Raw genomic sequence first — 12148 nt, 5'->3', positions numbered from 1 at the left:
AATCCCAGCACTGACTTGGCAGCTAACAAGCATTCACAACTCCAGTTTCAGTGTCCTCCACGGCACTGTACAACACAGGTGCACTTACATAAATGCAGGCATAAGACTCATAGACATAAAATAGAAGTAAATTTTTTTTAAAAAGGGGAAGGTCTCACTAAGTTGCCTATGCTAGGTTTGAACTCATTCTGTAGCCCAAGCAGGCCTGGAACTATGATCTTCCTGCCTCAGCCTCCTGAGGAGCTGGAATTACAGGCCTGCACCACCAGGCCTGTCTTCCCTTTTGATTTCTAACTCCTCAAATGAGTCCTGATCAAGAGTAGTGAACATAAACACTAAGCAGGGCCAACAAGGACCTGTCCCCCAGTCAGGACTCCCAAGACACCACTAGGTTCTAGAAAAGACAGACTACTTACCAGGCATGCCCAACCCTCAGCCCACAGACTGCATGTAGCTGAGGATAACAATGAATGCAGCCCAACAAAAAAAGTATGTGTAAACTTATTTAAACATTGTGAGATGTTTGAGGTGATTTAACTCAAATGTGAGCTTTGCAGATGACAAAGTTGTCACTATGTCAAAAGACTAGACACACCAACATCCTCCCTAGCATCAGATCAATGAACACCTAAGCATAATTGACAACTCCTGCCCTTTTAGGAAAACCCTGCTGGGATGTTCCGGAGACAGCCTGGTACTATGGGAAATGCAGTTAAAAAACTCTGGAGCTCTGCAGACTTCCGCTCTATCTCAGCTCTACCATTTATGTTCTCTGTAACCTCAAGCATTTTCTCCTACGAGCTTAACTTCTCATCCATAAAATGAGGATGAGATTGATGACAATAAGCTTTCTACATCTATGTGAAGACTAGGGGAGACAGGACATGGGAATTACTCCAGGCATAGTGTGGTACTCTCCTATAATCCCCACACTTGGGAGGCTGAAGTGGAGGGTCATGAGTTCCAGACCAGCCTAGGCTACATAGTGAGACCCTGACTTAAAAAACAAACACTCAGCAGGGCACTGTGATGTATGCCTTTAATCCCAGCACTCCAGAGGCAGAGGCAGGTGGATCTCTGGAGATCAAGGCCAGTCATGTCTACAAAGTGAGTTCCCAACCAGCTGGGACTAAGGAGACCATGTCTCAAAAACCAAACACAACCACCAGCCCTCAGGAGGCAAAGACAGGTGGATCTCTTGAGTTCCATCTACAAAGTGAGTTCCAGGCCAGCCAGAACTATATAGTAAGACTTTGTCTCAAAAACTAAATAAATAAATAAATAACACAAAATGGAAATTGCCTAGCACAGAGGCTGTCACAAAGCAAGAGACCAGTAAGTGGTTCTAATTAACACCATCCACCAAGTCACTTTGAAAGAAAAGCACCAATATCCCCCACTGAAAATAACAAGCCAGATCCTGCATGTGTAGACCTAAACCTTCCTTCTCTTCTCTGTGCAAAGCTGCTCACAAGGTGCCAACCTCCCCACACTCCAAATGGAGGATCAGTTACAGCATAAAGAAAATAAATAATAGGAATTGCTTCAGGAGAGACAAGAAGACCATTTCCACAGCATTTCCTGATATAAACAGAAGCTCCAGGCACTGGCCCAAAATAGGCTGAACTGGAGGAAAGGGAAGCACATGACCCAGAAATAGGCATTTGATTTTAAAGAAGGCTTGTTTAGCTTACTTTCAAAAAGCCACAGCGGGGTGGTGCACATCCCTATCTCAACCCTTGGGAGGCAGGACTGTTGCAAATTCAAGGCCAACCTGATTTACATATCAAGTTCTAAGCCAGCCAGGGCTACAAAATAAGACTCAGTTTCAAAAAACACCCCAGAGATCAACAGGAAGGAACAATCGCTCACTTTGTCATAACTGCTAACCTACTTGCAGCTTCCTCAGAAAGAATGCCTTGCAGAGCAGTGACCCTCCACTGAGGCACAGAGCTCTGACAGTTATGTGGCTCTGATATCCCATGCAAAAATAGAGGTGGTGGGCGTGGCAGTACTAGGAGACCAGGCAGAAGGATTACTTAAATTCAGGAATTCAAGGCCAGCCTAAGCAACACAACCAGACTCCATCTCAAAAAAAAAAGCTAAAAGGGAAGAACCAAACAGACCCAGACAAGAGCCAAGGTCAACTCTCTAAACATGGCTTCAAAGCAAAAACTCTCTGAAAGCAGAAGTAATCCAACATAAACTGAGGGTTGAAGGTCTGACAAGGCTACCAACTATGGCTGCTTCACACTAAATGAGGCTTGCTCCCCCACTACTAAAAAAAAAAAAAAAAAACACCTGGGCAGCGTGGCTCAGGATTGCCACAAGTCTGAGGCCAGCCTGGGTTATACAGTGACTATAAACCAATCAGGGAGGGGTATGTAGTGAGACCCTTATTTTGAAAATTGAACCTTTAACTTTTTGGTTGTTAGCCTTAGCCTTTAACAGCTACACAATCCCTCTAGCCCGAGACCCTATTTTGAAAAACAAAACAAACAACAAAAAAGGTGTGGTGACAGAAGCCTGTCCCAGCTAGAGGCAGTAGAATAAGGAGTCAAGGTCATCTTCAGCAACAAGTTCAAGTTCATATATGAGACTATTAAAAAATAAGCCCACTAAGGAGCATAAGCTGAAAAGAATACTGTTCTCCCTTTTCCAAGTGTTAACTTCCCTATCAAACTCCTGAGTTGTTATTTTGGTCTGCTTCAATCATGCCAGACTCCCCAAGCCAGTAGCTACCGCTCCAGAACTCTGGCCACGGTCCCACCCACAGCCTGCTTAGTCAATGCTCACCTTCAGGAAAACCACCAAGAAAGTTAAGAGCAACAAGACAATTAAACCAAAGATGAATTCACAAGCTGTCATTGCACTATGCTTAGCCTCCACCTGGCAGCCCCAACGAGGAAGAGTAGCATTTACAGGAAATAAAGGGGCACCTTGCCAGTAGACCTCCTCACAGTTCCATGAGCTGCAGTGGCCCTGTCTACCAAGAAAACCTGAAACAGAACAGAACTCCAGGGTAGGAATGGAAAGAAAGTAAAGATTTTGGAATATAGCTCAGTGGTAGAGCACTTTCCAGGCATGTAGGAAGCCCTGGCATTATTTAATCCCCAGCACCACAAAACAAGAGAAAGCAAAGAGGAAAGGAGGGAGGACTGAGGGGGAGAGACAGTGGGAGGGAGAGAGGTATGATGGGACATGCCTATACGGCATTTGGAGGCTGAGACCGGCATTTGGAAGCTGAGACAGGAATACTCCAGGCCAACCCCAGCTACAGAGTGAGACTTTGTCTAAAAAGTTAAAAGTTAAAATGATGATGATGATGATGTCAGGAACTATAGCTACCAATCCCACAAGTCCTAGAATAACTGTGAAGAATTAAAGCTAACCCTAAGAATCACCACCTTGGCCTGGGGATACAGTTTAGGGGTAGCACACTTCGACTAGCACTGCCCAGCACCTCAAAAAAAGAACCACTGCCTTCCCCTCCAAACCAGGCCCAGATCTACGCTCCCAGAGGCCAGCTTTCCCAAACTGCCTTGCTAGCCTCCTGCTTCAGGGTTCTGTACCTTGTGTCAGCACAACACAAAACTTCCAGACAGAGGTTTTGACAAAAATCCCCACTCATTTTTCCATGTCCTTCAAACAACTAAAATGAACTGGGTGGAATTTGGAGCTTACAGAACCAATATAAAAGAGTGGCCAATGACCATTTTAGAAACAACCACGGCCTCAAACTCTCCTTCCTATGATATTAGCTCATAAAAGAAACTGAAGACATTTTTTTTTGTAATTCGCAATATTCTAGTTGCCCCAGTTATTGTTTTGAATTTTTTTTTTAAGACACAGTATCACTGTATAGCCCAGGCTGGCCTCTAACTCATTATATAACCCAAGCTGATTTCAAACTTGGGATCTTCACTCTAGATTCCCAAATGCTGGGATTAGAGGCATGTGCTACCATGCCCAGACTTAGAGGCCCCAGTTTAAAAGCCATTTTAAAACCTTAATTAGCTGTAACAATAACGCAGCCAGCGGCGCTTATTCCTTAAATAATTACTTTGGAAAAATTTTCACATCCATCCCCCACACAAAACCCTGTATCCAGACCCCTTCCTCCCCTTTTTCATGATTTGTCTACACCATCCTGTTTCACCTCCTCTGGCCCAATTTGTGCACTGGCTTCACTCCACTTTCCACCAGAGATCTTTTGATATTGCTATGATGCCAAAATCTGGATCTGCAAGTACTAGATACAAACTGTCAATTCCTAAAACTTCTGGTACCTCCAGGAAGACATCCTCCACCCCTCCAAAAGCTCCTAAAACCTTTTTCCTTCATCTGCCCCTCCTTTGCACTTCCCTCATCTGATTCCATTCACTCCATTTCTGTTCCCCATGGATTCAGCAGCTCCCTGCTCCTGCCTTTACCTAAGGAGTGACTCATGATACTCCCTAAAATGTTCATTTGAGCTGAGGGACAACCATTCCTCAAAGGAGCACCTCCTGTGCTCCTTTCTCCTTATTCAAGAAGAAAACATGATGATTAATTATGACTTGATTAATCTACAACTTCCCAGACCATTTATGAACATGAAGAGTACCTGACTATAAAAGCCACTAAAAGAAAAAGATCTTAAAGAATCTTAGAGAGGCAAAATGCATTAATTACCTAACTATGTCTGTTCCTAAAAGGACATGATGCAGTTTAGTATGTGTGCTTTCTCCCCAAACAAGTTGTTAGTAAGATATATATGAAAAACAATACTTGAAAAGATTTTCTTTTAAACATAAGCTTATACAAATGAGTCAGAGAAAGAAAGAGCTGTGAAATGGATTTCACCATTAACTGGAAGGCCAGTAATTTCTTAAGACAACTCAGAAGATGGAGCCTTGGAGATTTATTTTGATCATATCAACCACTCTCAGACAAAACTTAAATCAGTCCAAGGCCCAACACTCAGCAGAGTCAATCCCCCTTTTGTTTTGGTGGTGCTGGGGATTAAATTTAGGGCAAACCCCTCCTCTGTATACATATTTTTTTCCATTTATAATCTTTCTAGCGTCTGACATATTAACATGAAGAAAAAGGATTCCCAGACAATAAAACTGATACACTAACAAATACACATATTATAAAATTCCCCTACACAAAAGTAAAAATAACATCAACTCAAATGCCTTACCATCCTTGTTAACAGCAGTGACTTTGGCCGGGTAAAATCGACAATCAGACCAGCAAGCGAGGACTTGCTCGTTTATTTGAAATTCCTATTTAAAAAAAAAAAAAAGAAGAAAAAAAAAAACATTAAAAAAAAAAATCCAGTTACTACCTGAATCTCATAAGGTGCACATTATACCAGAATTCATAAAAGAAACTAGGATACATAAGAGGATGGGAAGGGAAGGCTGGGGTGCTGGGGGCAACTGTAATGCCAGCATTCAGGAAACTAAGACAAAAGAATCATGAGTTTGCAGCCAACCTGGGCTATACAGCAAGACCATGTCTTCAAAGCAAAGAGCCGGCGAGATGGCTCAGTGGGTGAGGGTGTGTGCCACCAGGCCTGATATCCTCAGTTCAATCCCTAGGACATACATGGTAGAAGAAGGAACAACTCCTTCAAGTTGTCCTCTGACATCCATATACATACATGCTGTAGCACATGGGCTTACACACATGAACACAACCAAAATAAATAAATGATTAAGAAAAAAATAGGGCTGGTGAAATGGCTCAGAGGGGAAGGCACTTACCACCAAGCCTGATGACCTGAGTTAAACCCCCAGGACCCACGTGGTGGAAAGAGAACCAGCAGGTCACAACCTCCTATAACTGCAGCTCCTGGGTATCTGACACTCTCTTCTGGACTCCAGGGGCACTTGCACCCACTCATGCACATATACACATAGACACGCACATATAAACATAAATAAAATACAAAATAATAAGAAGGCTGGGACATAGGAGTCTCCAAACAAGGGAGGTCTGGGAAGGCACAATCTTCCCCTGTCCAGTATATATAAGGAAAGTGAATCTAAGAGCAAAGGACCACCAGGGAACACATCCAGTTTAGGAAATGGAAGAAATGAGGCTACTTCATCTTGAGGGAAATAGCCTTCATGCCTTTAATGCCACCAATAGTCCTACGGGTCTTGGCCCAGGGAGGCACTCATTCACTTTTCCATTATATGCTATTATGGCCAGGCATGGTGGCCTGCACCTTTCATTCCAGCCCTCAGGAAGCAGAGGCAGAGGCAGGTGAATCTCTGCAAGATCTGAGACCAGCCTGGTCTACATAGTGACTTCTAGGCAGGCTGCGACTAGGGACACCCTTCCAAAAAAAAAAAAAAAAAAACATTATATGCTGTCTCCTCAGCATGGAACTCACACTGATAAACTCCTTAGAATGAACACCCAATGATTACATGGAACAATACTGAACACTCCTGAACTAGAAGCAAAGAACAAAGCAAAGAAAAAAGGCCAGCCAGAGTTCATACTCCTTGATAAAGAATGGAAACCAGAATCCAGGCTGAGTCAGATTCCAAAGCAACAGAACTACTACAGATGTCTCCATGCCTGTTTTAAACACTTAAAAGAGGGGCTGAAGAGATGGCTCAGGGGTTAAGAACACTGACTGTACTTGCAGAAGACCTGGGTTTGAATCCTAGCACCCACATGGCAGCTAACAACTGTCCATAACTCCAGCTCTCCAGGGGATCCGACAGTTTCTTCTGTCCTCCGCAGGCATTGCACTACACAGGTGCACATCCAGGCAATACACACATACACATAAAATAAAATAAAAAAAAAAACTTAAGCTGGGCGTGGTGGCGCACGCCTGTAGTCCCAGCACTTGGGAGGCAGAGGTAGGCTGATCTCTGTGAGTTCAAGGCCTGCCTGGTCTACATACTAAGTTCCAGGACAGCTGGGGCTACAGGGAGACCCTGCTTCAAAAAGACAAAAAACAAACAAACAAACAAACAAACAAAAAAACACTTAAAAGTAAAACTTTGTGCATCACTATGAAGTCAGTAAGGGCTCTAGGAACAATGATGAAATTTAGAAAAATGAAAAACAGTCCAATCAAGTCCAAGTTCTTCAAGGACTTATAAACGCCTGCATATGAAACTATACAGGATCCACACACAAACTGACTGCTTAATAAATGACAGCAGATTAGCACAGTAAATGATCTTGGTATCTACATGCTAGTATACAATCTTCTAGACACACTGGTTATGAAACAGGGTCTCATTATGTAGCCTACTTAGCCTGGAAACTGCTGTGTAGACCAGGCTGGACTCAGAACTTGTGGCAATCCTCCTGCCTTTGCCTCCCAAGTGTTGAGATTACAAGGTATGTGCCACCATACCCAGCTGTTTCATTTTGTTTTGGTTAAAACAGAGTTCTTACACTCTTCGTCCTCCTCTGCTACCACCTCCTCAGGTCTGAGATTAAAAGGCATGTGCCACCACTCTGTCATGGGAAGTGAGGGGAGGATTAGATAAGATCTTACTTTGTAGCCCAAGCTGGCTTCAAACTCACACCTTGGCCTCCCAAGAGCTGGGATGAGCCACCATACCTGACTTATTCAAGAAATATTTCCTCAAGACCTAATATGTACCCAGCATTATCAAAGAGACTAGGAAAACAGTGGTCAGTAAAAAGTAAGATGCTATTCATATCAGCGTTGCCTCAAGCAAGTTTATGAACTGTTCCATCAATTGCATCAACAGGTGAAGACTGGGACTCTTCAAGAGCCCCAGTCCATGGAGACCACAGTGTTACAACCACAGGCCAAAATGAGAACTGCTCCACCAGTGGGTACTGATTTTTCCCACTAGAGGTCAAAGGCTGGACACATATTACCCTATGGAGGAGGATCAGCCTCATTCATTCCAGAACTCCCCAGGTATGCTACTCACAGAAGATCCATCGTCTTCATGTAAGCCCTCTTTCCTCAGTTGTATTTTCTCTAAAGGGCGTAAATAAGGACTGTCCCAGCAAAACCACTCATCATAACGATGGTTCCAACGCTTGAAATGGATGAGAACTTTTCCTTCTTCGTAGTCAATGTCTTCTATGTGAGCTGGATACCTGAGTCAGGGAAAAAAATTGAAGTTCCTTTAATACCCACCCAAAATATCCAAAAGTGCCCTTCCAAGCCTCTTCCCACAGGATCATGTTATAAAGTTAAAGACCTGCCATTTTAAAGCTAGGCATGGTGATACATACCTGTTATCCCAGCAATGGGAGGCTAAGGCAAGGGGACTGCTTCAAGTTTGAGGCTAGCCTGGGTTATATGAGATCCTGTCTCAAAAAAAAAAAAAAAAAAGGAAAAAGGAAAAAAAAAGTCTATTACTTTGAGATGCTGTGTATTTGGTTCAAATCTCAACTGAGTTTGGTGACTCACACCTGTAATCACAGCACTTGATAGGCTGAAGCAGGAGGAACTGCCATGGATTCAAGGCCAGTCTGGTCCAGAGACCCATCAAAAAAAAATTTGTTTTTTTTTTTTAACTTGGAGCTGGGCATGGTGACACACATGTGCCTTTAATCTCAAAAGGAGGAAGGTAGAGGCAGGCAGATCTCTATGAGATCCAGGCTAGCCTGATCAATATGAGTTCCAGACTAGCTGTGGCTACAGGGAGACTGTGCCTCAAAAAAAAAAAAAAAAAAAATCTTAACCTGGAGCTAGTTAGACAGCTCAGCACAGGGAGATGGGGGGTGGGGCTAGAGAGATGGCTCAGCAGTTAAGGGCACTAGCTGCAGGTTGGATTCCCAGTACCTACAGGCAGCTAACAACCATCTGTAACTCCAATTCCAGGGGATCCAACATTCTATTTCTGATCTCTGCAGGCACTGCATGTGTGCACTTATATACATGCAGGCAATACACTCATACACATAAAACTAATAAATAAAATTTTTAAAACATAGCTAGCTCAGCAGGTAAAAGCACTTGTCACACAGATCTGATAATCTGAATTGATTTCCAGAACCCACCTTAGAAGGAGAGAATCAACTTCCAAAGTTATCCTCTGACCTCCACATTCACGCTGTGACACGCAAATACTCACAAACACAGATCATACCTATTACAGTAAAAGTTTTGTTTTAAATCTCAACCTGATAATTCCTTAATTTATGAATTATTAAATTAATCTATTAGAACCTGAGTTCCCTCATGTAAAGGTGGTTGCAGAACCAGTTAGAAGACATGATATAGGAGCTGGAGAGATGGCTCAGCAGTTAAAAACACTGGCTGTTCTTGCAGAAGATCCAGGTTTGAATCCCAGCACCTACATGGCAGCTAACAACTATCCGTAACTCCAGTTCCAGGGGATCTAACAGCCTCTTCTGTCCTCCGAGGGCATTGCACAACACAGGTGCACTTACCTAATATGTATACAAGGTCTGAGCAAGGGCACAGGAAGCAAACAGGAATATTCTGATTATATTTACCATGTGCCAATAAATTAGAATGACCATGTAACCCAAACTAGACCACACAGTCTCAATTTTGAGGCTTTGATTTGGTTTTCCCTTTTTTTTTTTTTTTTAAAGACAGGGTTTCACTATGTAACCCTGGCTGGCCTGGAATTCACTGTAAAAAAGGTCTCAATCTTACAGAGATCTGCCTGCCTCTACCTCCTCAGTGCTGGAATTAAAAGCATGTACTACCACAACTAAGGCGTGGTATTCTGAAACAAGGTCTCATGTTGCCCATGCTGGCCTCAAGCACTACATAGCTAAAGATCCTCTTGCCTCTATCTTGCAAGTGCTAGGATTACAGGCATGTGCTAACATGCCCAGGTATTTTTGAGTATTTTTAAAGCCATATAATCAAGAACTATGTAGATATTTAAAAAAAAAAACACAAGATGAGGGAGCTGGAGAGATGGCTCAGCGGTTAAGAGCACTGTCTACAGGCCAGGAGGAGTGGTGTACACCTTTAATCCCAGCACTCAGGAGGCACAGGCAGGCAGATCTCTGTGAGTTCGAGGCAAGCCTGGTCTACATAGTGAGATCCAGGTCAGCTGGGGCTACAGGGAGACCCTATCTCAAAAAGATGAAAAAAAAAAGTATTTATTACTTTTATTTTGTGTGTACAAGTATATTGCCTGCATGTGTATAAGTGCATCCATGTCAGGCAATGCCCACAGAGGTCACAAGAGGGCACTGGAACCCCTAGAACTGGAGTTAAAGATGGTTGTTAGTCACCACATGGGTGCTGGGAACCAAAGCTGGGTCCTCCGCTACAGCAGTAGTGCTCTTAACACTCTCCAGCCCCCATTTTAAATATTGTTTTTTTTTGGCGGGGGGCGGGGGGGACTTCTCACTATGTGGCCCTGGCTGGCCTGGAACTTGCTAAGTAGACCAGGCTGGCCTCAGATTCACAAGATCTGCCTGCCTCTGCCTCCCAAGTGCTGGGACTACAGGTATGTGACACCATGCTCCATTTTAAGTATTCTTATTTGGTCAAGTAAAGCAAACTCATTAACTTCTTTTCTACCTGCAATGGTCAGTGCTTTCAAAAAGATAAGGAGGTAGCAGAGGCTCAGCAGAGGAGAGATGGCTCACTTACTGCTCTTCCAGAAGGCCCAAGTTTAAATCCCAGTACCCACATGATGGCTAACATAATGATCTGTATTTCCAGTTCTAGGAAATTCAGTGCCCTCTTTTTGCCTCCATCAGCACTGCATGACACAGGCACAATTACATACATGCAGACAAAACACTCATACACATAAAATTAAATGTATTTAAAATAAAAGTCTAGGAAGTAGAGATCCACAGAATCAAGTCTGAACTTCCTATACTACAGCTCGCCACACACACTCAAATCTGAAGGAATTTCTGTGCCCTCAGCTAGCCTAAAGTATTCTTTAATTCAAAAAAGCTTTTCTTATAATACCAGCACTTTAAAGGCAGACTGCCAGTTCAAGGCCAGCCTGGCTATGGAGGAAAACCTTGTCTCAAAAATAAAAACAAAAATGCTGGAGAGATGGCTCAGCAGTTAAGAGCACTGACTACTCTTGCAGAGGACCCAGGTTCAATTCCCAGGACCCACACAGCAGCTAACAACCATCTATAACTCCAGTTCCAGGGGATTCCAATGCCCTCTTCTGACCTCCATGGGCATTGCATGACACAGGTACATTTATACATGTAGGTAATATACTCATACACAAAAATAAAAATAAATATTAAAATAAATAAACAACAAAAACCCTTCACTGAACTGGGGTATCCTAACTGTATATGGACCTAAAGAAAACTCTCAAGAGGCTCAGCAGCTGCCAGTAGACTCAACAGTGGCAAAGGACACAGTTTCCTGAAAGTGGTTCTCTCCTGTGAGAGTAAGGGGACATAGCTATATGTCAGAGATAGAAGTAGTAAAGAGCATCTTACAAGATTGCGTCTGAGATAGAGGAAGCAATAAAGAGCATCTTATAAGATCGACCCAGTAAGATTTAATAGATCACAATTGCTACCTGCTTTGGGGACAGCTCAGTTTCATCAGTCACAGAACTCTATTAAGTGCCTTTGATGTAACAAGTCAATTATAGGCTCCAGAAGGGATTATATACACATGTGCTCTGACCCTATCCTTGAGGCAAACCTGATCTATTAAATGACTAAGCTTTCAAACTCTTAGGTTGAACTATAGGAAATTGGTGATAGCCAACTGCTTTTTGCCCACAAAAATAATAATTTCATCTGGTTCAACTTAAAGTATCTAGAAAACTACAAGATGGACTAGGGAGGATGAGGCAAGGTTATCAAAAGGAGTTGGAATGTTCTACTCATAGGCAGGAAAGGGAAGGAATCCCTAGTTTCAAGTGTAACTAACATCCACTAAGAGACTCACTCTCATTTGCAAGCCCGAAATTTTTCTTTTCAACAGGGTCTCACTATGTAGTCTTGGCTGGACTGGAACTCACTACATAGACCAGGCTGGCCTTGAACTCAGAGATCCTCCTACCTCTGCCTCCTAGGCAAAGTACTAGGATCAAAGGCATTCACCACTATACCTAGCTTCCCATTCTCATTTCAAACCACTCACCTCCCAGTAGCTTCCTAAGCCAAACCAAACCTTCTACCCACATTCACCTTCCAGAGGCAACAACTAAAAGAG

The 12148-nt window shown here is 43.1% G+C and overlaps 1 protein-coding gene across 3 annotated transcripts in view; it reads right to left on the bottom strand.

Moving 5' to 3' along the window:
• The window catches only part of Phf20 (PHD finger protein 20), a 123757-nt gene that overhangs the window by 63488 nt on the left and 48121 nt on the right, over window positions 1-12148 (bottom strand). For all 3 annotated transcript variants that reach the window (XM_008840765.2, XM_008840766.3, XM_029567195.1), the window contains 2 exons: window positions 7932-8103; window positions 5189-5273 (listed from right to left, as the gene is read on the bottom strand). In XM_008840765.2, the coding sequence (XP_008838987.1) occupies window positions 5189-5273; window positions 7932-8103 (257 nt within the window). The remainder of the gene's footprint in view (window positions 1-5188; window positions 5274-7931; window positions 8104-12148) is intronic.

The sequence above is a fragment of the Nannospalax galili genome, unplaced genomic scaffold, assembly GCF_000622305.1.
Source record: "Nannospalax galili isolate Female #2095 unplaced genomic scaffold, S.galili_v1.0 scaffold221, whole genome shotgun sequence".
NCBI classification, from domain to species: Eukaryota; Metazoa; Chordata; class Mammalia; order Rodentia; family Spalacidae; genus Nannospalax; species Nannospalax galili.
Note: the sequence above shows the minus strand (reverse complement) of the source record. Positions and strands in the feature narration are given on the sequence as shown.